Source organism: Oreochromis niloticus, linkage group LG17, assembly GCF_001858045.2.
Source record: "Oreochromis niloticus isolate F11D_XX linkage group LG17, O_niloticus_UMD_NMBU, whole genome shotgun sequence".
In the NCBI taxonomy this organism is placed as follows: domain Eukaryota; kingdom Metazoa; phylum Chordata; class Actinopteri; order Cichliformes; family Cichlidae; genus Oreochromis; species Oreochromis niloticus.
In genome coordinates this window covers 26,207,893-26,234,896 of record NC_031981.2, presented here as the reverse complement: position 1 = coordinate 26,234,896, position 27,004 = coordinate 26,207,893, and the positions used below count along the sequence as shown (strand labels likewise).

At 48.9% G+C, this 27,004-nt stretch overlaps 3 protein-coding genes across 3 annotated transcripts; all 3 read left to right on the top strand.

Annotated features, from left to right (window-relative positions):
- The first annotated feature begins 1,702 nt into the window (after nt 1-1,702).
- On the top strand, nt 1,703-7,598 carry LOC112842693 (mucin-5AC-like). The gene is made up of 6 exons (XM_025899858.1): nt 1,703-2,206; nt 2,564-3,165; nt 4,104-4,348; nt 4,943-5,233; nt 5,405-5,506; nt 7,202-7,598. Exons 1-6 carry the CDS (start codon nt 1,714-1,716, stop codon nt 7,596-7,598), a joined length of 2,130 nt encoding a protein of 709 aa, XP_025755643.1. The 5' UTR covers nt 1,703-1,713.
- A 469-nt stretch (nt 7,599-8,067) lies between these two features.
- On the top strand, nt 8,068-11,813 carry LOC112842692 (GATA zinc finger domain-containing protein 14-like). The gene is made up of 6 exons (XM_025899857.1): nt 8,068-8,121; nt 8,220-8,784; nt 9,915-11,040; nt 11,210-11,311; nt 11,416-11,583; nt 11,703-11,813. The coding sequence occupies exons 1-5, from the start codon at nt 8,068-8,070 to the stop codon at nt 11,507-11,509; spliced, it is 1,941 nt and encodes a 646-aa protein (XP_025755642.1). The 3' UTR covers nt 11,510-11,583; nt 11,703-11,813.
- A 1,272-nt stretch (nt 11,814-13,085) lies between these two features.
- On the top strand, nt 13,086-18,495 carry LOC112842691 (mucin-5AC-like). The gene is made up of 5 exons (XM_025899856.1): nt 13,086-14,129; nt 14,311-14,387; nt 15,840-16,130; nt 16,302-16,403; nt 18,099-18,495. The coding sequence occupies exons 1-5, from the start codon at nt 13,167-13,169 to the stop codon at nt 18,493-18,495; spliced, it is 1,830 nt and encodes a 609-aa protein (XP_025755641.1). The 5' UTR covers nt 13,086-13,166.
- Nucleotides 18,496-27,004: the final 8,509 nt, after the last annotated feature.

Here is a 27,004-nt window from a genome sequence, read left to right as displayed (position 1 = left end):
ACAATCATTAGAACTGCGACTCCAACCACAACAGTTGCTGCTCCAACAATGACAACTGCTGGACCATCCACGACAGCAGCATCAACCACCACAACTGGGGCACCAACAACCACAAAAGCCAATCCAACCACACCAGTTGTGGCTCCAACAACAAATGCTGCGGCACCATCCACGACAGCCAAACAACGCAACACCACTGTGGCACCAACGACAACAACAGGTCCTACAACCACAGCAAATGTGGCTGCGACTACGAAAGCTGCAGGACAATCCACGACAGCTGAACTGTCCACAACCACTGCCGCATCAACAATCATTACAACTGCGGCTCCGACCACAACAGTTGCAGCTCAAACAACGACAACTGCTGGACCATCCACGACAGCCGAACGAAGCACCACCACTGTTGCACCAACAGTCACAACAGTTGCTCCAACCACAGCAGTTGTGGCCCCAACAACAACAACTACAGGACATTTCACGACAGCAGCACACACAGCCAGCACTGTGGGACAAAAAACCACAAATGCTGCACCAACCACGACGAGTGCAGCTCTAACCACAACAACTGTGGGAGCATCCTCGACTACAGCAGCACCAACAACCACCACTGCACCACCAACAACCACAACAACTGCACCAACCACAACCACTGCGACATCAACAACCACAACAACTGCGGCTCCAACCACAGCAGTTGCTGCTCCAACAACGACAACTGCGGGACCATCCACGACAGCAGATACCACAACCATGACAAGTACGACTCTAACCACAACAACTGCGGGACCAGCCACAACAACTGGGGGACAATCCACTACAGCAGCACCAACAACCACCACTGCAGCACAAACAGCCACAACAACTGCACCAACCACAACCGTTGCAACATCAACAATCATTAGAACTGCGACTCCAACCACAACGGTTGCGGCTCCAACAACAACAACTGCAGGACCATCCACAACAACTGCGGGACAATCCACGATAGCAGAACCAACCACAACAACTGTGGGACAAACAACCACAACAGGTGCACCACTCACAACCACTGCGGCATCAACAACAACCACAACTGCGGCTTCAACCACAACAGTTGCGGCTCCAACAACAAATGCTGCGGCACCATCCTCGACAGCCAAACAAAGCAACACCACTGTGGCACCAACGACAACAACAGCTACTACAACCACAGCAAATGTGGCTGCTACTACGAAAGCTGCAGGAGAATCCACGACAGCTGAACTGTCCACAACCACTGCCGCATCAACAATCATTACAACTGCGGCTCCGACCACAACAGTTGCAGCTCAAACAACGACAACTGCTGGACCATCCACGACAGCCGAACCAAGCACCACCACTGTGGCACCAACAGTCACAACAGTTGCTCCAACCACAGCAATTGTGGCCCCAACAACAACAACTACAGGACATTTCACGACAGCAGCACATACAGCCAGTACTGTGGGACAAACAACCACAAATGCTGCACCAACCACGACGAATGCAGCTCTAACCACAACAACTGTGGGAGCATCCTCGACTACAGCAGCACCAGCAACCACCACTGCACCACCAACAACCACAACAACTGCACCAACAATAACCACTGCGACATCAACAACCACAACAACTGCGGCTCCAACCACAGCAGTTGCTGCTCCAACAACGACAACTGCGGGACCATTCATGACAGCAGCAACCACAACCATGACAAGTGCGACTCTAACCACAACAACTGCGGGACCATCAACAACAACTGCGGGACAATCCACTGCAGCAGCACCAACAACCACCACTGCAGCACCAACAGCCACAACAACTGCACCAACCACAACCGTTGCAACATCAACAATCATTAGAACTGCGACCCCAACCACAACGGTTGCGGCTCCAATTACGAAATCTGTGGAAACATCGACAACAGCTGAACCAACCACAACCACTGCGGCATCAACAATCATTACAACTGCGACTCCAACCACAGCAGTTGCAGTTGCAGCTCCAACAATGACAACTGCTGGACCATCCACAACAGCCGAACCAAGCACCACCACTGTGGCACTAACAATCACAACACTTGTTCCAACCACAACAGTTGCAGCTCCAACAACAACAACTGCAGGACCATCCACAACAACTGCGGGAGAATCCACGATAGCAGGACCAACCACAACAACTGTGGGACAAACAACCACAACAGGTGCACCACTCACAACCACTGCGGCATCAACAACAACGACAACTGCGGCTTCAACCACAACATTTGCGACTCCAACAACGACTGCAGCTGGACCATCCACTACAGAAGCATCAACAACCACCACTGCAACACCAACAATCACAACAACTGCAGGACCAACCAGAACCACTGCGACATCAAAAACCACAACAACTGCACCAACCACAACCACTGCGACATCCAAAACCACGACAACTGCAGGTCCAACCACAACAGTTGCTGCTCCAACAATGACAACTGCTGGACCATCCACGACAGCAGCACCAACCACCACAACTGGGGCACCAACAACCACAAAAGCCAATCCAACCACAACAGTTGCGGCTCCAACAACAACAACTGCAGGACCATCCACAACAACTGCGGGACAATCCACGATAGCAGAACCAACCACAACAACTGTGGGACAAACAACCACAACAGGTGCACCACTCACAACCACTGCGGCATCAACAACAACCACAACTGCGGCTTCAACCACAACAGTTGCGGCTCCAACAACAAATGCTGCGGCACCATTCACGACAGCCAAACAAAGCAACACCACTGTGGCACCAACGACAACAACAGCTACTACAACCACAGCAAATGTGGCTGCGACTACGAAAGCTGCAGGAGAATCCACGACAGCTGAACTGTCCACAACCACTGCCGCATCAACAATCATTACAACTGCGGCTCCGACCACAACAGTTGCAGCTCAAACAACGACAACCGCTGGACCATCCATGACAGCCGAACGAAGCACCACCACTGTGGCACCAACAGTCACAACAGTTGCTCCAAACCCAGCAGTTGTGGCCCCAACAACAGCAACTACAGGAAATTTCACGACAGCAGCACACACAGCCAGCACTGTGGGACAAACAACCACAAATGCTGCACCAACCACGACGAGTGCAGCTCTAACCACAACAACTGTGGGAGCATCCTCGACTACAGCAGCACCAACAACCACCACTGCACCACCAACAACCACAACAACTGCACCAACCACGACCACTGCGACATCAACAACCACAACAACTGCGGCTCCAACCACAGCAGTTGCGGCTCCAACAACGACAACTGCGGGACCATCCACGACAGCAGCAACCACAACCATGACAAGTGTGACTCTAACCACAACAACTGCGGGACCATCCACAACAACTGCGGGACAATCCACTACAGAAGCACCAACAACCACCACTACAGCACCAACAGCCACAACAACTGCACCAACCACAACCGTTGCAACATCAACAATCATTAGAACTGCGACTCCAACCACAACGGTTGCTGCTCCAATTACGAAATCTGTGGAAACATCGACAACAGCTGAACCAACCACAACCACTGCGGCATCAACAATCATTACAACTGCGACTCCAACCACAACAGTTGCAGCTCCAACAATGACAACTGCTGGACCATCCATGACAGCAGCACTAACCACCAGAACTGGGGCACCAACAACCACAAAAGCCAATCCAACCACAACAGTTGTGGCTCCAACAACAACAACTGCAGGACCATCCACAACAACTGAGGGACAATCCACGATAGCAGGACCAACCACAACAACTGTGGGACAAACAACCACAACAGGTGCACCTCTCACAACCACTGCGGCATCAACAACAACGACAACTGCGGCTTCAACCACAACATTTGCGACTCCAACAACGACTGCAGCTGGACCATCCACTACAGAAGCACCAACAACCACCGCTGCAGCACCAACAACCACAAACTCTGCTCCAAACACAACAGCTGCCACTTCAACAACAACAACAACTGCTGGACCATCTACTACAGCAGCACCAACAACCACCACTGCAACACCAACAATCACAACAACTGCAGGACCAACCAGAACCACTGCGACATCAAAAACCACAACAACTGCACCAACCACAACCACTGCGACATCCAAAACCACGACAACTGCAGGTCCAACCACAACAGTTGCTGCTCCAACAATGACAACTGCTGGACCATCCACGACAGCAGCACCAACCACCACAACTGGGGCACCAACAACCACAAAAGCCAATCCAACCACAACAGTTACGGCTCCAACAACAAATGCTGCGGCACCATCCACAACAGCCAAACAAAGCACCACCACTGTGCCACCAACGCCAACAACAGCTACTCCAACCACAGCAAACGTGGCTGCGACTACGAAACCTGCAGGAGAATCCACGACAGCTGAACTGTCCACAACCACTGCCGCATCAACAATCATTACAACTGCTGCTCCGACCACAACAGTTGCAGCTCAAACAACGACAACTGCTGGACCATCCACGACAACTGCGGGACAATCCACTACAGCAGCACCAACAACCACCACTGCAGCACCAACAGCCACAACAACTGCACCAACCACAACAGTTGCAGCTCCAACAACAACAACTGCAGGACCATCCACAACAACTGCGGGACAATCCACGATAGCAGGACCAACCACAACAACTGTGGGACAAACAACCACAACAGGTGCACCACTCACAACCACTGCGGCATCAACAACAATGACAACTGCGGCTCCAACCACAACATTTGCGACTCCAACAACGACTGCAGCTGGACCATCCACTACAGAAGCACCAACAACCACCGCTGCAGCACCAACAACCACAAACTCTGCTCCAAACACAACAGCTGCCACTTCAACAACAACAACAACTGCTGGACCATCTACTACAGCAGCATCAACAACCACCACTGCAACACCAACAACCACAACAACTGCACCAACCAGAACCACTGCGACATCAAAACCCACATCAACTGCACCAACCACAACCACTGCGACATCCAAAACCACGACAACTGCAGGTCCAACCACAACAGTTGCTGCTCCAACAACGACAACTGCAGGACCATTCACAACAGCAGCAACCACAACAGCTGCCACTTCAACAACAACAACCGTTCCAACCACGACAACAGCTGTACCAACCCCGACCACTGCCACACCAAAGACCACAACAGCCGGTATATCAGAAACAATCCAAATATACTGCCATTTACTGCTTTTCATCAATTACTGAGAAAGAAAAAGAAGAGATACAGTCTCTGTAATAATCCAAGTATCCTTGAGTATTCAAAAACCTGTAATTTTTCATTTTAATTGCAACCTTTTAATTCTTTCTCTCCTGATTTCAGCTGGAGCCCTTCAGTGTCAAACCTGCATAGATCAGATGTGTTCAAGCACAGCACTAAAAACATGTTCTTCAGAGACGATGTGTATTACAGCTACTATTTTAGGTAATCTTTTCTTCATATTATTTCATACACTTCAGTAAATATCGAATACTTTGAGGTTATTTGTTTTTTCCCTCAGCATAAATAAATTAACTGTGAATTTGCAGCTTCCTCATCTGGAACTACGGCAATGCAAATCTACAAGGCATGTGCATCTTCCTCCCTGTGTCCAGCTACGGGCTCTCAGACATTTTCAGTTAACTTGGGTAATCAAAGTGCTCTTGCATCTGCCACGTGCTGCAAAACAGATAGCTGCAACTCAAAAACTCTGGCTGGTAAGTACAAATCAATATGAGTTTTATTGAAGCCACAGTAAAACAATAAGAAACAATACTTTGATATTTGATGAAATGCTCTCTGTTTTAAAATAAAATGATGATCTTTTCTGTTTCAGCCCCTAATCCTCAGTCACATAATGGCCGACTATGTAATGTTTGTTCCACCCCTTTGTGCAACACTCCATTACAGTGTCAGGGAGTGGAGGAACAATGCATTCAATCCATCAGTGAGTCTTCATCATGCATACTTTAACAAAGATCATCTTTAAATTTGTCTTTAAAGATGATGTCATTTAAACACACATATAAGATGTATGATGAAATCTGCAAATTAAAAATACCAGAAATTTTTCAAACTGTGATTTTTCATCTGCAGTGATTGACGGCACCAAGGCTTTTCCAGCTTACGGCTGTGCATCTAGAAACCTGTGTGCAGCTGCGACACGCCTGGGTTCTCTACCTTTCATGCAAAAACTTGGTACCATCATAAGTGGGCCAACCTGTACTTCATCTATGACAACTACAACACACACCACAAAAACAATTGCTCAAACCACAAATGCAGCACAGACGGAGGCAACTGCAGTACCAACCACAAAATCAGTTGAGCCAACCACGACCACTGAAGATATAACTACCACAAAAGCTGCTCAACCCATGACCACTGCGACTCCAACCACAACGGTTGCTGCTCCAATTACGAAATCTGTGGAAACATCGACAACAGCTGAACCAACCACAACCACTGCGGCATCAACAATCATTACAACTGCGACTCCAACCACAACAGTTGCAGCTCCAACAATGACAACTGCTGGACCATCCATGACAGCAGCACTAACCACCACAACTGGGGCACCAACAACCACAAAAGCCAATCCAACCACAACAGTTGTGGCTCCAACAACAACAACTGCAGGACCATCCACAACAACTGAGGGACAATCCACGATAGCAGGACCAACCACAACAACTGTGGGACAATCCACTACAGCAGCACCAACAACCACCACTGCAGCACAAACAGCCACAACAACTGCACCAACCACAACCGTTGCAACATCAACAATCATTAGAACTGCGACTCCAACCACAACGGTTGCGGCTCCAACAACAACAACTGCAGGACCATCCACAACAACTGCGGGACAATCCACGATAGCAGAACCAACCACAACAACTGTGGGACAAACAACCACAACAGGTGCACCACTCACAACCACTGCGGCATCAACAACAACGACAACTGCGGCTTCAGCCACAACATTTGCGGCTCCAACAACAAATGCTGCGGCACCATCCACTACAGAAGCACCAACAACAACCGCTGCAGCAACAACAACAACAACCTCTGCTCCAAACACAACAGCTGCCACTTCAACAACAACAACAACAACAACTGCACCACCATCTACTACAGCAGCATCAACAACCACCACTGCAACACCAACAACCACAACAACTGCATTAACCAGAACCACTGCGACATCAAAAACCACAACAACTTCACCAACCACAACCACTGCGACATCCAAAACCACGACAACTGCAGGTCCAACCACAACAGTTGCTGCTCCAACAATGACAACTGCTGGACCATCCACGACAGCAGCATCAACCACCACAACTGGGGCACCAACAACCACAAAAGCCAATCCAACCACAACAGTTGTGGCTCCAACAACAAATGCTGCGGCACCATCCACGACAGCCAAACAACGCAACACCACTGTGGCACCAACGACAACAACAGCTACTACAACCACAGCAAATGTGGCTGGGACTACGAAAGCTGCAGGACAATCCACGACAGCTGAACTGTCCACAACCACTGCCGCATCAACAATCATTACAACTGTGGCTCCGACCACAACAGTTGCAGCTCAAACAACGACAACTGCTGGACCATCCACGACAGCCGAACCAATTACCACCACTGTGGCACCAACAGTCAAAACAGTTGCTCCAAACACAGCAGTTGTGTCCCTAACAACAACAACTACAGGACATTTCACGACAGCAGCACACACAGCCAGCACTGTGGGACAAACAACCACAAATGCTGCACCAACCACGACGAGTGCAGCTCTAACCACAACAACTGTGGGAGCATCCTCGACTACAGCAGCACCAACAACCACCACTGCACCACCAACAACCACAACAACTGCACCAACCACAACCACTGCAACATCAACAACCACAACAACTGCGGCTCCAACCAAAGCAGTTGCTGCTCCAACAACGACAACTGCGGGACGAACCACGACAGCAGCAACCACAACCATGACAAGTGCGACTCTAACCACGTCAACTGCGGGACCAGCCACAACAACTGGGGCACAATCCACTACAGCAGCACCAACAACCGCCACTGCAGCACCAACAGCCACAACAACTGCACCAACCACAACCGTTGCAACATCAACAATCATTAGAACTGCGACTCCAACCACAATGGTTGCGGCTCCAACAACAACAACTGCAGGACCATCCACAACAACTGCGAGACAATCCACGATAACAGGACCAACCACAACAACTGTGGGACAAACAACCACAACAGGTGCACCACTCAGAACCACTGCAGCATCAACAACAACGACAGCTGCGGCCTCAACCACAACATTTGCGACTCCAACAACGACTGCAGCTGGACCATCCACTACAGAAGCATCAACAACCACCACTGCAACACCAACAACCACAACAACTGCACCAACCAGAACCACTGCGACATCAAAAACCACAACAACTGCACCAACCACAACCACTGCGACATCCAAAACCACGACAACTGCAGGTCCAACCACAACAGTTGCTGCTCCAACAATGACAACTGCTGGACCATCCATGACAGCAGCACCAACCACCACAACTGGGGCACCAACAACCACAAAAGCCAATCCAACCACAACAGTTGCGGCTCCAATAACAACAACTGCAGGACCATCCACAACAACTGCGGGACAATCCACGATAGCAGAACCAACCACAACAACTGTGGGACAAACAACCACAACAGGTGCACCACTCACAACCACTGCGGCATCAACAACAACCACAACTGCGGCTTCAACCACAACAGTTGCGGCTCCAACAACAAATGCTGCGGCACCATTCACGACAGCCAAACAAAGCAACACCACTGTGGCACCAACGACAACAACAGCTACTACAACCACAGCAAATGTGGCTGCGACTACGAAAGCTGCAGGAGAATCCACGACAGCTGAACTGTCCACAACCACTGCCGCATCAACAATCATTACAACTGCGACTCCGACCACAACAGTTGCAGCTCAAACAACGACAACCGCTGGACCATCCATGACAGCCGAACGAAGCACCACCACTGTGGCACCAACAGTCACAACAGTTGCTCCAAACCCAGCAGTTGTGGCCCAACAACAGCAACTACAGGAAATTTCACGACAGCAGCACACACAGCCAGCACTGTGGGACAAACAACCACAAATGCTGCACCAACCACGACGAGTGCAGCTCTAACCACAACAACTGTGGGAGCATCCTCGACTACAGCAGCACCAACAACCACCACTGCACCACCAACAACCACAACAACTGCACCAACCACGACCACTGCGACATCAACAACCACAAGAACTGCGGCTCCAACCACAGCAGTTGCGGCTCCAACAACGACAACTGCGGGACCATCCACGACAGCAGCAACCACAACCATGACAAGTGTGACTCTAACCACAACAACTGCGGGACCATCCACAACAACTGCGGGACAATCCACTACAGAAGCACCAACAACCACCACTACAGCACCAACAGCCACAACAACTGCACCAACCACAACCGTTGCAACATCAACAATCATTAGAACTGCGACTCCAACCACAACGGTTGCTGCTCCAATTACGAAATCTGTGGAAACATCGACAACAACTGAACCAACCACAACCACTGCGGCATCAACAATCATTACAACTGCGACTCCAACCACAACAGTTGCAGCTCCAACAATGACAACTGCTGGACCATCCATGACAGCAGCACTAACCACCAGAACTGGGGCACCAACAACCACAAAAGCCAATCCAACCACAACAGTTGTGGCTCCAACAACAACAACTGCAGGACCATCCACAACAACTGAGGGACAATCCACGATAGCAGGACCAACCACAACAACTGTGGGACAAACAACCACAACAGGTGCACCTCTCACAACCACTGCGGCATCAACAACAACGACAACTGCGGCTTCAACCACAACATTTGCGACTCCAACAACGACTGCAGCTGGACCATCCACTACAGAAGCACCAACAACCACCGCTGCAGCACCAACAACCACAAACTCTGCTCCAAACACAACAGCTGCCACTTCAACAACAACAACAACTGCTGGACCATCTACTACAGCAGCACCAACAACCACCACTGCAACACCAACAATCACAACAACTGCAGGACCAACCAGAACCACTGCGACATCAAAAACCACAACAACTGCACCAACCACAACCACTGCGACATCCAAAACCACGACAACTGCAGGTCCAACCACAACAGTTGCTGCTCCAACAATGACAACTGCTGGACCATCCACGACAGCAGCACCAACCACCACAACTGGGGCACCAACAACCACAAAAGCCAATCCAACCACAACAGTTGCGGCTCCAACAACAACAACTGCAGGACCATCCACAACAACTGCGGGACAATCCACGATAGCAGGACCAACCACAACAACTGTGGGACAAACAACCACAACAGGTGCACCACTCACAACCACTGCGGCATCAACAACAATGACAACTGCGGCTCCAACCACAACATTTGCGACTCCAACAACGACTGCAGCTGGACCCTCCACTACAGAAGCACCAACAACCACCGCTGCAGCACCAACAACCACAAACTCTGCTCCAAACACAACAGCTGCCACTTCAACAACAACAACAACTGCTGGACCATCTACTACAGCAGCATCAACAACCACCACTGCAACACCAACAACCACAACAACTGCACCAACCAGAACCACTGCGACATCAAAACTCACATCAACTGCACCAACCACAACCACTGCGACATCCAAAACCACGACAACTGCAGGTCCAACCACAACAGTTGCTGCTCCAACAACGACAACTGCAGGACCATTCACAACAGCAGCAACCACAACAGCTGCCACTTCAACAACAACAACCGTTCCAACCACGACAACAGCTGTACCAACCCCGACCACTGCCACACCAAAGACCACAACAGCCGGTATATCAGAAACAATCCAAATATACTGCCATTTACTGCTTTCATCAATTACTGAGAAAGAAAAAGAAGAGATACAGTCTCTGTAATAATCCAAGTATCCTTGAGTATTCAAAAACCTGTAATTTTCATTTTAATTGCAACCTTTTAATTCTTTCTCTCCTGATTTCAGCTGGAGCCCTTCAGTGTCAAACCTGCATAGATCAGATGTGTTCAAGCACAGCACTAAAAACATGTTCTTCAGAGACGATGTGTATTACAGCTACTATTTTAGGTAATCTTTTCTTCATATTATTTCATACACTTCAGTAAATATCGAATACTTTGAGGTTATTTGTTTTTTCCCTCAGCATAAATAAATTAACTGTGAATTTGCAGCTTCCTCATCTGGAACTACGGCAATGCAAATCTACAAGGCATGTGCATCTTCCTCCCTGTGTCCAGCTACGGGCTCTCAGACATTTTCAGTTAACTTGGGTAATCAAAGTGCTCTTGCATCTGCCACGTGCTGCAAAACAGATAGCTGCAACTCAAAAACTCTGGCTGGTAAGTACAAATCAATATGTGTTTTATTGAAGCCACAATAAAACAATAAGAAACAATACTTTGATATTTGATGAAATGCTCTCTGTTTTAAAATAAAATGATGATCTTTTCTGTTTCAGCCCCTAATCCTCAGTCACATAATGGCCGACTATGTAATGTTTGTTCCACCCCTTTGTGCAACACTCCATTACAGTGTCAGGGAGTGGAGGAACAATGCATTCAATCCATCAGTGAGTCTTCATCATGCATACTTTAACAAAGATCATCTTTAAATTTGTCTTTAAAGATGATGTCATTTAAACACACATATAAGATGTATGATGAAATCTGCAAATTAAAAATACCAGAAATTTTTCAAACTGTGATTTTTCATCTGCAGTGATTGACGGCACCAAGGCTTTTCCAGCTTACGGCTGTGCATCTAGAAACCTGTGTGCAGCTGCGACACGCCTGGGTTCTCTACCTTTCATGCAAAAACTTGGTACCATCATAAGTGGGCCAACCTGTACTTCATCCATGACAACTACAACACACACCACAAAAACAATTGCTCAAACCACAAATGCAGCACAGACGGAGGCAACTGCAGTACCAACCACAAAATCAGTTGAGCCAACCACGACCACTGAAGATATAACTACCACAAAAGCTGCTCAACCCATGACCACTGCGACTCCAACCACAACGGTTGCTGCTCCAATTACGAAATCTGTGGAAACATCGACAACAGCTGAACCAACCACAACCACTGCGGCATCAACAATCATTACAACTGCGACTCCAACCACAACAGTTGCAGCTCCAACAATGACAACTGCTGGACCATCCATGACAGCAGCACTAACCACCACAACTGGGGCACCAACAACCACAAAAGCCAATCCAACCACAACAGTTGTGGCTCCAACAACAACAACTGCAGGACCATCCACAACAACTGCGGGACAATCCACGATAGCAGGACCAACCACAACAACTGTGGGACAATCCACTACAGCAGCACCAACAACCACCACTGCAGCACAAACAGCCACAACAACTGCACCAACCACAACCGTTGCAACATCAACAATCATTAGAACTGCGACTCCAACCACAACGGTTGCGGCTCCAACAACAACAACTGCAGGACCATCCACAACAACTGCGGGACAATCCACGATAGCAGAACCAACCACAACAACTGTGGGACAAACAACCACAACAGGTGCACCACTCACAACCACTGCGGCATCAACAACAACGACAACTGCGGCTTCAGCCACAACATTTGCGGCTCCAACAACAAATGCTGCGGCACCATCCACTACAGAAGCACCAACAACAACCGCTGCAGCAACAACAACAACAACCTCTGCTCCAAACACAACAGCTGCCACTTCAACAACAACAACAACAACAACTGCTGGACCATCTACTACAGCAGCATCAACAACCACCACTGCAACACCAACAACCACAACAACTGCATTAACCAGAACCACTGCGACATCAAAACCACAACAACTTCACCAACCACAACCACTGCGACATCCAAAACCACGACAACTGCAGGTCCAACCACAACAGTTGCTGCTCCAACAATGACAACTGCTGGACCATCCACGACAGCAGCATCAACCACCACAACTGGGGCACCAACAACCACAAAAGCCAATCCAACCACAACAGTTGTGGCTCCAACAACAAATGCTGCGGCACCATCCACGACAGCCAAACAACGCAACACCACTGTGGCACCAACGACAACAACAGCTACTACAACCACAGCAAATGTGGCTGGGACTACGAAAGCTGCAGGACAATCCACGACAGCTGAACTGTCCACAACCACTGCCGCATCAACAATCATTACAACTGTGGCTCCGACCACAACAGTTGCAGCTCAAACAACGACAACTGCTGGACCATCCACGACAGCCGAACCAATTACCACCACTGTGGCACCAACAGTCAAAACAGTTGCTCCAAACACAGCAGTTGTGTCCCTAACAACAACAACTACAGGACATTTCACGACAGCAGCACACACAGCCAGCACTGTGGGACAAACAACCACAAATGCTGCACCAACCACGACGAGTGCAGCTCTAACCACAACAACTGTGGGAGCATCCTCGACTACAGCAGCACCAACAACCACCACTGCACCACCAACAACCACAACAACTGCACCAACCACAACCACTGCAACATCAACAACCACAACAACTGCGGCTCCAACCAAAGCAGTTGCTGCTCCAACAACGACAACTGCGGGACGAACCACGACAGCAGCAACCACAACCATGACAAGTGCGACTCTAACCACGTCAACTGCGGGACCAGCCACAACAACTGGGGCACAATCCACTACAGCAGCACCAACAACCGCCACTGCAGCACCAACAGCCACAACAACTGCACCAACCACAACCGTTGCAACATCAACAATCATTAGAACTGCGACTCCAACCACAATGGTTGCGGCTCCAACAACAACAACTGCAGGACCATCCACAACAACTGCGAGACAATCCACGATAGCAGGACCAACCACAACAACTGTGGACAAACAACCACAACAGGTGCACCACTCACAACCACTGCAGCATCAACAACAACGACAGCTGCGGCCTCAACCACAACATTTGCGACTCCAACAACGACTGCAGCTGGACCATCCACTACAGAAGCATCAACAACCACCACTGCAACACCAACAACCACAACAACTGCACCAACCAGAACCACTGCGACATCAAAAACCACAACAACTGCACCAACCACAACCACTGCGACATCCAAAACCACGACAACTGCAGGTCCAACCACAACAGTTGCTGCTCCAACAATGACAACTGCTGGACCATCCATGACAGCAGCACCAACCACCACAACTGGGGCACCAACAACCACAAAAGCCAATCCAACCACAACAGTTGCGGCTCCAACAACAACAACTGCAGGACCATCCACAACAACTGCGGGACAATCCACGATAGCAGAACCAACCACAACAACTGTGGGACAAACAACCACAACAGTTGCGGCTCCAACAACAACAACTGCAGGACCATCCACAACAACTGCGGGACAATCCACGATAGCAGAACCAACCACAACAACTGTGGGACAAACAACCACAACAGGTGCACCACTCACAACCACTGCGGCATCAACAACAACCACAACTGCGGCTTCAACCACAACAGTTGCGGCTCCAACAACAAATGCTGTGGCACCATTCACGACAGCCAAACAAAGCAACACCACTGTGGCACCAACGACAACAACAGCTACTACAACCACAGCAAATGTGGCTGCGACTACGAAAGCTGCAGGAGAATCCACGACAGCTGAACTGTCCACAACCACTGCCGCATCAACAATCATTACAACTGCGGCTCCGACCACAACAGTTGCAGCTCAAACAACGACAACTGCTGGACCATCCACGACAACTGCGGGACAATCCACGATAGCAGGACCAACCACAACAACTGTGGGACAAACAACCACAACAGGTGCACCACTCACAACCACTGCGGCATCAACAACAATGACAACTGCGGCTCCAACCACAACATTTGCGACTCCAACAACGACTGCAGCTGGACAATCCACTACAGCAGCACCAACAACCACCACTGCAGCACCAACAGCCACAACAACTGCACCAACCACAACAGTTGCAGCTCCAACAACAACAACTGCAGGACCATCCACAACAACTGCGGGACAATCCACGATAGCAGGACCAACCACAACAACTGTGGGACAAACAACCACAACAGGTGCACCACTCACAACCACTGCGGCATCAACAACAATGACAACTGCGGCTCCAACCACAACATTTGCGACTCCAACAACGACTGCAGCTGGACAATCCACTACAGCAGCACCAACAACCACCACTGCAGCACCAACAGCCACAACAACTGCACCAACCACAACAGTTGCAGCTCCAACAACAACAACTGCAGGACCATCCACAACAACTGCGGGACAATCCACGATAGCAGGACCAACCACAACAACTGTGGGACAAACAACCACAACAGGTGCACCACTCACAACCACTGCGGCATCAACAACAATGACAACTGCGGCTCCAACCACAACATTTGCGACTCCAACAACGACTGCAGCTGGACCATCCACTACAGAAGCACCAACAACCACCGCTGCAGCACCAACAACCACAAACTCTGCTCCAAACACAACAGCTGCCACTTCAACAACAACAACAACTGCTGGACCATCTACTACAGCAGCATCAACAACCACCACTGCAACACCAACAACCACAACAACTGCACCAACCAGAACCACTGCGACATCAAAACCCACATCAACTGCACCAACCACAACCACTGCGACATCCAAAACCACGACAACTGCAGGTCCAACCACAACAGTTGCTGCTCCAACAACGACAACTGCAGGACCATTCACAACAGCAGCAACCACAACAGCTGCCACTTCAACAACAACAACCGTTCCAACCACGACAACAGCTGTACCAACCCCGACCACTGCCACACCAAAGACCACAACAGCCGGTATATCAGAAACAATCCAAATATACTGCCATTTACTGCTTTTCATCAATTACTGAGAAAGAAAAAGAAGAGATACAGTCTCTGTAATAATCCAAGTATCCTTGAGTATTCAAAAACCTGTAATTTTTCATTTTAATTGCAACCTTTTAATTCTTTCTCTCCTGATTTCAGCTGGAGCCCTTCAGTGTCAAACCTGCATAGATCAGATGTGTTCAAGCACAGCACTAAAAACATGTTCTTCAGAGACGATGTGTATTACAGCTACTATTTTAGGTAATCTTTTCTTCATATTATTTCATACACTTCAGTAAATATCGAATACTTTGAGGTTATTTGTTTTTTCCCTCAGCATAAATAAATTAACTGTGAATTTGCAGCTTCCTCATCTGGAACTACGGCAATGCAAATCTACAAGGCATGTGCATCTTCCTCCCTGTGTCCAGCTACGGGCTCTCAGACATTTTCAGTTAACTTGGGTAATCAAAGTGCTCTTGCATCTGCCACGTGCTGCAAAACAGATAGCTGCAACTCAAAAACTCTGGCTGGTAAGTACAAATCAATATGTGTTTTATTGAAGCCACAATAAAACAATAAGAAACAATACTTTGATATTTGATGAAATGCTCTCTGTTTTAAAATAAAATGATGATCTTTTCTGTTTCAGCCCCTAATCCTCAGTCACATAATGGCCGACTATGTAATGTTTGTTCCACCCCTTTGTGCAACACTCCATTACAGTGTCAGGGAGTGGAGGAACAATGCATTCAATCCATCAGTGAGTCTTCATCATGCATACTTTAACAAAGATCATCTTTAAATTTGTCTTTAAAGATGATGTCATTTAAACACACATATAAGATGTATGATGAAATCTGCAAATTAAAAATACCAGAAATTTTTCAAACTGTGATTTTTCATCTGCAGTGATTGACGGCACCAAGGCTTTTCCAGCTTACGGCTGTGCATCTAGAAACCTGTGTGCAGCTGCGACACGCCTGGGTTCTCTACCTTTCATGCAAAAACTTGGTACCATCATAAGTGGGCCAACCTGTACTTCATCCATGACAACTACAACACACACCACAAAAACAATTGCTCAAACCACAAATGCAGCACAGACGGAGGCAACTGCAGTACCAACCACAAAATCAGTTGAGCCAACCACGACCACTGAAGATATAACTACCACAAAAGCTGCTCAACCCATGACCACTGCGACTCCAACCACAACGGTTGCTGCTCCAATTACGAAATCTGTGGAAACATCGACAACAGCTGAACCAACCACAACCACTGCGGCATCAACAATCATTACAACTGCGACTCCAACCACAACAGTTGCAGCTCCAACAATGACAACTGCTGGACCATCCATGACAGCAGCACTAACCACCACAACTGGGGCACCAACAACCACAAAAGCCAATCCAACCACAACAGTTGTGGCTCCAACAACAACAACTGCAGGACCATCCACAACAACTGCGGGACAATCCACGATAGCAGGACCAACCACAACAACTGTGGGACAATCCACTACAGCAGCACCAACAACCACCACTGCAGCACAAACAGCCACAACAACTGCACCAACCACAACCGTTGCAACATCAACAATCATTAGAACTGCGACTCCAACCACAACGGTTGCGGCTCCAACAACAACAACTGCAGGACCATCCACAACAACTGCGGGACAATCCACGATAGCAGAACCAACCACAACAACTGTGGGACAAACAACCACAACAGGTGCACCACTCACAACCACTGCGGCATCAACAACAACGACAACTGCGGCTTCAGCCACAACATTTGCGGCTCCAACAACAAATGCTGCGGCACCATCCACTACAGAAGCACCAACAACAACCGCTGCAGCAACAACAACAACAACCTCTGCTCCAAACACAACAGCTGCCACTTCAACAACAACAACAACAACAACTGCACCACCATCTACTACAGCAGCATCAACAACCACCACTGCAACACCAACAACCACAACAACTGCATTAACCAGAACCACTGCGACATCAAAAACCACAACAACTTCACCAACCACAACCACTGCGACATCCAAAACCACGACAACTGCAGGTCCAACCACAACAGTTGCTGCTCCAACAATGACAACTGCTGGACCATCCACGACAGCAGCATCAACCACCACAACTGGGGCACCAACAACCACAAAAGCCAATCCAACCACAACAGTTGTGGCTCCAACAACAAATGCTGCGGCACCATCCACGACAGCCAAACAACGCAACACCACTGTGGCACCAACGACAACAACAGCTACTACAACCACAGCAAATGTGGCTGGGACTACGAAAGCTGCAGGACAATCCACGACAGCTGAACTGTCCACAACCACTGCCGCATCAACAATCATTACAACTGTGGCTCCGACCACAACAGTTGCAGCTCAAACAACGACAACTGCTGGACCATCCACGACAGCCGAACCAATTACCACCACTGTGGCACCAACAGTCAAAACAGTTGCTCCAAACACAGCAGTTGTGTCCCTAACAACAACAACTACAGGACATTTCACGACAGCAGCACACACAGCCAGCACTGTGGGACAAACAACCACAAATGCTGCACCAACCACGACGAGTGCAGCTCTAACCACAACAACTGTGGGAGCATCCTCGACTACAGCAGCACCAACAACCACCACTGCACCACCAACAACCACAACAACTGCACCAACCACAACCACTGCAACATCAACAACCACAACAACTGCGGCTCCAACCAAAGCAGTTGCTGCTCCAACAACGACAACTGCGGGACGAACCACGACAGCAGCAACCACAACCATGACAAGTGCGACTCTAACCACGTCAACTGCGGGACCAGCCACAACAACTGGGGCACAATCCACTACAGCAGCACCAACAACCGCCACTGCAGCACCAACAGCCACAACAACTGCACCAACCACAACCGTTGCAACATCAACAATCATTAGAACTGCGACTCCAACCACAATGGTTGCGGCTCCAACAACAACAACTGCAGGACCATCCACAACAACTGCGAGACAATCCACGATAGCAGGACCAACCACAACAACTGTGGGACAAACAACCACAACAGGTGCACCACTCACAACCACTGCAGCATCAACAACAACGACAGCTGCGGCCTCAACCACAACATTTGCGACTCCAACAACGACTGCAGCTGGACCATCCACTACAGAAGCATCAACAACCACCACTGCAACACCAACAACCACAACAACTGCACCAACCAGAACCACTGCGACATCAAAAACCACAACAACTGCACCAACCACAACCACTGCGACATCCAAAACCACGACAACTGCAGGTCCAACCACAACAGTTGCTGCTCCAACAATGACAACTGCTGGACCATCCATGACAGCAGCACCAACCACCACAACTGGGGCACCAACAACCACAAAAGCCAATCCAACCACAACAGTTGCGGCTCCAACAACAACAACTGCAGGACCATCCACAACAACTGCGGGACAATCCACGATAGCAGAACCAACCACAACAACTGTGGGACAAACAACCACAACAGTTGCGGCTCCAACAACAACAACTGCAGGACCATCCACAACAACTGCGGGACAATCCACGATAGCAGAACCAACCACAACAACTGTGGGACAAACAACCACAACAGGTGCACCACTCACAACCACTGCGGCATCAACAACAACCACAACTGCGGCTTCAACCACAACAGTTGCGGCTCCAACAACAAATGCTGCGGCACCATTCACGACAGCCAAACAAAGCAACACCACTGTGGCACCAACGACAACAACAGCTACTACAACCACAGCAAATGTGGCTGCGACTACGAAAGCTGCAGGAGAATCCACGACAGCTGAACTGTCCACAACCACTGCCGCATCAACAATCATTACAACTGCGGCTCCGACCACAACAGTTGCAGCTCAAACAACGACAACCGCTGGACCATCCATGACAGCCGAACGAAGCACCACCACTGTGGCACCAACAGTCACAACAGTTGCTCCAAACCCAGCAGTTGTGGCCCCAACAACAGCAACTACAGGAAATTTCACGACAGCAGCACACACAGCCAGCACTGTGGGACAAACAACCACAAATGCTGCACCAACCACGACGAGTGCAGCTCTAACCACAACAACTGTGGGAGCATCCTCGACTACAGCAGCACCAACAACCACCACTGCACCACCAACAACCACAACAACTGCACCAACCACGACCACTGCGACATCAACAACCACAACAACTGCGGCTCCAACCACAGCAGTTGCGGCTCCAACAACGACAACTGCGGGACCATCCACGACAGCAGCAACCACAACCATGACAAGTGTGACTCTAACCACCACAACTGCGGGACCAGCCACAACAACTGCGGGACAATCCACTACAGAAGCACCAACAACCACCACTACAGCACCAACAGCCACAACAACTGCACCAACCACAACCGTTGCAACATCAACAATTATTAGAACTGCGACTCCAACCACAACGGTTGCTGCTCCAATTACGAAATCTGTGGAAACATCGACAACAGCTGAACCAACCACAACCACTGCGGCATCAACAATCATTACAACTGCGACTCCAACCACAACAGTTGCAGCTCCAACAATGACAACTGCTGGACCATCCATGACAGCAGCACTAACCACCACAACTGGGGCACCAACAACCACAAAAGCCAATCCAACCACAACAGTTGTGGCTCCAACAACAACAACTGCAGGACCATCCACAACAACTGAGGGACAATCCACGATAGCAGGACCAACCACAACAACTGTGGGACAAACAACCACAACAGGTGCACCTCTCACAACCACTGCGGCATCAACAACAACGACAACTGCGGCTTCAACCACAACATTTGCGACTCCAACAACGACTGCAGCTGGACCATCCACTACAGAAGCACCAACAACCACCGCTGCAGCACCAACAACCACAAACTCTGCTCCAAACACAACAGCTGCCACTTCAACAACAACAACAACTGCTGGACCATCTACTACAGCAGCACCAACAACCACCACTGCAACACCAACAATCACAACAACTGCAGGACCAACCAGAACCACTGCGACATCAAAAACCACAACAACTGCACCAACCACAACCACTGCGACATCCAAAACCACGACAACTGCAGGTCCAACCACAACAGTTGCTGCTCCAACAATGACAACTGCTGGACCATCCACGACAGCAGCACCAACCACCACAACTGGGGCACCAACAACCACAAAAGCCAATCCAACCACAACAGTTGCGGCTCCAACAACAAATGCTGCGGCACCATCCACAACAGCCAAACAAAGCACCACCACTGTGCCACCAACGCCAACAACAGCTACTCCAACCACAGCAAACGTGGCTGCGACTACGAAAGCTGCAGGAGAATCCACGACAGCTGAACTGTCCACAACCACTGCCGCATCAACAATCATTACAACTGCGGCTCCGACCACAACAGTTGCAGCTCAAACAACGACAACTGCTGGACCATCCACGACAACTGCGGGACAATCCACTACAGCAGCACCAACAACCACCACTGCAGCACCAACAGCCACAACAACTGCACCAACCACAACAGTTGCAGCTCCAACAACAACAACTGCAGGACCATCCACAACAACTGCGGGACAATCCACGATAGCAGGACCAACCACAACAACTGTGGGACAAACAACCACAACAGGTGCACCACTCACAACCACTGCGGCATCAACAACAATGACAACTGCGGCTCCAACCACAACATTTGCGACTCCAACAACGACTGCAGCTGGACCATCCACTACAGAAGCACCAACAACCACCGCTGCAGCACCAACAACCACAAACTCTGCTCCAAACACAACAGCTGCCACTTCAACAACAACAACAACTGCTGACCATCTACTACAGCAGCATCAACAACCACACTGCACACCAACAACCACAACAACTGCACCAACCAGAACCACTGCGACATCAAAACCCACATCAACTGCACCAACCACAACCACTGCGACATCCAAAACCACGACAACTGCAGGTCCAACCACAACAGTTGCTGCTCCAACAACGACAACTGCAGGACCATTCACAACAGCAGCAACCACAACAGCTGCCACTTCAACAACAACAACCATTCCAACCACGACAACAGCTGTACCAACCCCGACCACTGCCACACCAAAGACCACAACAGCCGGTATATCAGAAACAATCCAAATATACTGCCATTTACTGCTTTTCATCAATTACTGAGAAAGAAAAAGAAGAGATACAGTCTCTGTAATAATCCAAGTATCCTTGAGTATTCAAAAACCTGTAATTTTTCATTTTAATTGCAACCTTTTAATTCTTTCTCTCCTGATTTCAGCTGGAGCCCTTCAGTGTCAAACCTGCATAGATCAGATGTGTTCAAGCACAGCACTAAAAACATGTTCTTCAGAGACGATGTGTATTACAGCTACTATTTTAGGTAATCTTTTCTTCATATTATTTCATACACTTCAGTAAATATCGAATACTTTGAGGTTATTTGTTTTTTCCCTCAGCATAAATAAATTAACTGTGAATTTGCAGCTTCCTCATCTGGAACTACGGCAATGCAAATCTACAAGGCATGTGCATCTTCCTCCCTGTGTCCAGCTACGGGCTCTCAGACATTTTCAGTTAACTTGGGTAATCAAAGTGCTCTTGCATCTGCCACGTGCTGCAAAACAGATAGCTGCAACTCAAAAACTCTGGCTGGTAAGTACAAATCAATATGTGTTTTATTGAAGCCACAATAAAACAATAAGAAACAATACTTTGATATTTGATGAAATGCTCTCTGTTTTAAAATAAAATGATGATCTTTTCTGTTTCAGCCCCTAATCCTCAGTCACATAATGGCCGACTATGTAATGTTTGTTCCACCCCTTTGTGCAACACTCCATTACAGTGTCAGGGAGTGGAGGAACAATGCATTCAATCCATCAGTGAGTCTTCATCATGCATACTTTAACAAAGATCATCTTTAAATTTGTCTTTAAAGATGATGTCATTTAAACACACATATAAGATGTATGATGAAATCTGCAAATTAAAAATACCAGAAATTTTTCAAACTGTGATTTTTCATCTGCAGTGATTGACGGCACCAAGGCTTTTCCAGCTTACGGCTGTGCATCTAGAAACCTGTGTGCAGCTGCGACACGCCTGGGTTCTCTACCTTTCATGCAAAAACTTGGTACCATCATAAGTGGGCCAACCTGTACTTCATCCATGACAACTACAACACACACCACAAAAACAATTGCTCAAACCACAAATGCAGCACAGACGGAGGCAACTGCAGTACCAACCACAAAATCAGTTGAGCCAACCACGACCACTGAAGATATAACTACCACAAAAGCTGCTCAACCCATGACCACTGCGACTCCAACCACAACGGTTGCTGCTCCAATTACGAAATCTGTGGAAACATCGACAACAGCTGAACCAACCACAACCACTGCGGCATCAACAATCATTACAACTGCGACTCCAACCACAACAGTTGCAGCTCCAACAATGACAACTGCTGGACCATCCATGACAGCAGCACTAACCACCACAACTGGGGCACCAACAACCACAAAAGCCAATCCAACCACAACAGTTGTGGCTCCAACAACAACAACTGCAGGACCATCCACAACAACTGCGGGACAATCCACGATAGCAGGACCAACCACAACAACTGTGGACAATCCACTACAGCAGCACCAACAACCACCACTGCAGCACAAACAGCCACAACAACTGCACCAACCACAACCGTTGCAACATCAACAATCATTAGAACTGCGACTCCAACCACAACGGTTGCGGCTCCAACAACAACAACTGCAGGACCATCCACAACAACTGCGGGACAATCCACGATAGCAGAACCAACCACAACAACTGTGGGACAAACAACCACAACAGGTGCACCACTCACAACCACTGCGGCATCAACAACAACCACAACTGCGGCTTCAACCACAACAGTTGCGGCTCCAACAACAAATGCTGCGGCACCATTCACGACAGCCAAACAAAGCAACACCACTGTGGCACCAACGACAACAACAGCTACTACAACCACAGCAAATGTGGCTGCGACTACGAAAGCTGCAGGAGAATCCACGACAGCTGAACTGTCCACAACCACTGCCGCATCAACAATCATTACAACTGCGGCTCCGACCACAACAGTTGCAGCTCAAACAACGACAACCGCTGGACCATCCACGACAGCCGAACCAAGCACCACCACTGTGGCACCAACAGTCACAACAGTTGCTCCAAACCCAGCAGTTGTGGCCCCAACAACAGCAACTACAGGAAATTTCACGACAGCAGCACACACAGCCAGCACTGTGGGACAAACAACCACAAATGCTGCACCAACCACGACGAGTGCAGCTCTAACCACAACAACTGTGGGAGCATCCTCGACTACAGCAGCACCAACAACCACCACTGCACCACCAACAACCACAACAACTGCACCAACCACGACCACTGCGACATCAACAACCACAACAACTGCGGCTCCAACCACAGCAGTTGCGGCTCCAACAACGACAACTGCGGGACCATCCACGACAGCAGCAACCACAACCATGACAAGTGTGACTCTAACCACAACAACTGCGGGACCATCCACAACAACTGCGGGACAATCCACTACAGAAGCACCAACAACCACCACTACAGCACCAACAGCCACAACAACTGCACCAACCACAACCGTTGCAACATCAACAATTATTAGAACTGCGACTCCAACCACAACGGTTGCTGCTCCAATTACGAAATCTGTGGAAACATCGACAACAGCTGAACCAACCACAACCACTGCGGCATCAACAATCATTACAACTGCGACTCCAACCACAACAGTTGCAGCTCCAACAATGACAACTGCTGGACCATCCATGACAGCAGCACTAACCACCAGAACTGGGGCACCAACAACCACAAAAGCCAATCCAACCACAACAGTTGTGGCTCCAACAACAACAACTGCAGGACCATCCACAACAACTGAGGGACAATCCACGATAGCAGGACCAACCACAACAACTGTGGGACAAACAACCACAACAGGTGCACCTCTCACAACCACTGCGGCATCAACAACAACGACAACTGCGGCTTCAACCACAACATTTGCGACTCCAACAACGACTGCAGCTGGACCATCCACTACAGAAGCACCAACAACCACCGCTGCAGCACCAACAACCACAAACTCTGCTCCAAACACAACAGCTGCCACTTCAACAACAACAACAACTGCTGGACCATCTACTACAGCAGCACCAACAACCACCACTGCAACACCAACAATCACAACAACTGCAGGACCAACCAGAACCACTGCGACATCAAAAACCACAACAACTGCACCAACCACAACCACTGCGACATCCAAAACCACGACAACTGCAGGTCCAACCACAACAGTTGCTGCTCCAACAATGACAACTGCTGGACCATCCACGACAGCAGCACCAACCACCACAACTGGGGCACCAACAACCACAAAAGCCAATCCAACCACAACAGTTGCGGCTCCAACAACAAATGCTGCGGCACCATCCACAACAGCCAAACAAAGCACCACCACTGTGCCACCAACGCCAACAACAGCTACTCCAACCACAGCAAACGTGGCTGCGACTACGAAAGCTGCAGGAGAATCCACGACAGCTGAACTGTCCACAACCACTGCCGCATCAACAATCATTACAACTGCGGCTCCGACCACAACAGTTGCAGCTCAAACAACGACAACTGCTGGACCATCCACGACAACTGCGGGACAATCCACTACAGCAGCACCAACAACCACCACTGCAGCACCAACAGCCACAACAACTGCACCAACCACAACAGTTGCAGCTCCAACAACAACAACTGCAGGACCATCCACAACAACTGCGGGACAATCCACGATAGCAGGACCAACCACAACAACTGTGGGACAAACAACCACAACAGGTGCACCACTCACAACCACTGCGGCATCAACAACAATGACAACTGCGGCTCCAACCACAACATTTGCGACTCCAACAACGACTGCAGCTGGACCATCCACTACAGAAGCACCAACAACCACCGCTGCAGCACCAACAACCACAAACTCTGCTCCAAACACAACAGCTGCCACTTCAACAACAACAACCACAACAACTGCACCAACCAGAACCACTGCGACATCAAAACCCACATCAACTGCACCAACCACAACCACTGCGACATCCAAAACCACGACAACTGCAGGTCCAACCACAACAGTTGCTGCTCCAACAACGACAACTGCAGGACCATTCACAACAGCAGCAACCACAACAGCTGCCACTTCAACAACAACAACCGTTCCACCACGACAACAGCTGTACCAACCCCGACCACTGCCACACCAAAGACCAAACAGCCGGTATATCAGAAACAATCCAAATATACTGCCATTTACTGCTTTTCATCAATTACTGAGAAAGAAAAGAGAGATACAGTCTCTGTAATAATCCAAGTATCCTTGAGTATTCAAAACCTGTAATTTTTCATTTTAATTGCAACCTTTAATTCTTTCTCTCCTGATTTCAGCTGGAGCCTTCAGTGTCAAACCTGCATAGATCAGATGTGTTCAAGCACAGCACTAAAACTGTTCTTCAGAGACGATGTGTATTACAGTACTATTTTAGGTAATTTTTCTTCATATTATTTCATACACTTCAGTAAATATCGAATACTTTGGTTATTTGTTTTTTCCTCAGCATAAATAAATTAACTGTGAATTTGCAGCTTCCTCATCTG

Bases quoted from the DNA above. Each gene is read 5' to 3' on its own strand.
- LOC112842693 (XM_025899858.1), top strand. From the start codon at position 1,714: ATGACAAGTGCGACTCTAACCACAACAACTGCGGGACCATCAACAACA. The intron at 3,166-4,103 runs GTGGGAGCATCC...AGGACCAACCAG, and splicing joins CAGCTCTAACCACAACAACT to AACCACTGCGACATCAAAAA. The intron at 5,234-5,404 runs GTATATCAGAAA...TCCTGATTTCAG, and splicing joins ACCAAAGACCACAACAGCCG to CTGGAGCCCTTCAGTGTCAA.
- LOC112842691 (XM_025899856.1), top strand. From the start codon at position 13,167: ATGACAACTGCTGGACCATCCACGACAGCAGCATCAACCACCACAACT. The intron at 14,130-14,310 runs GTGGACAAACAA...TGCACCAACCAG, and splicing joins CAGGACCAACCACAACAACT to AACCACTGCGACATCAAAAA. The intron at 16,131-16,301 runs GTATATCAGAAA...TCCTGATTTCAG, and splicing joins ACCAAAGACCACAACAGCCG to CTGGAGCCCTTCAGTGTCAA.
- LOC112842692 (XM_025899857.1), top strand. From the start codon at position 8,068: ATGACAAGTGCGACTCTAACCACGTCAACTGCGGGACCAGCCACAACA. The intron at 11,041-11,209 runs GTATATCAGAAA...TCCTGATTTCAG, and splicing joins ACCAAAGACCACAACAGCCG to CTGGAGCCCTTCAGTGTCAA. The intron at 11,312-11,415 runs GTAATCTTTTCT...GTGAATTTGCAG, and splicing joins TATTACAGCTACTATTTTAG to CTTCCTCATCTGGAACTACG.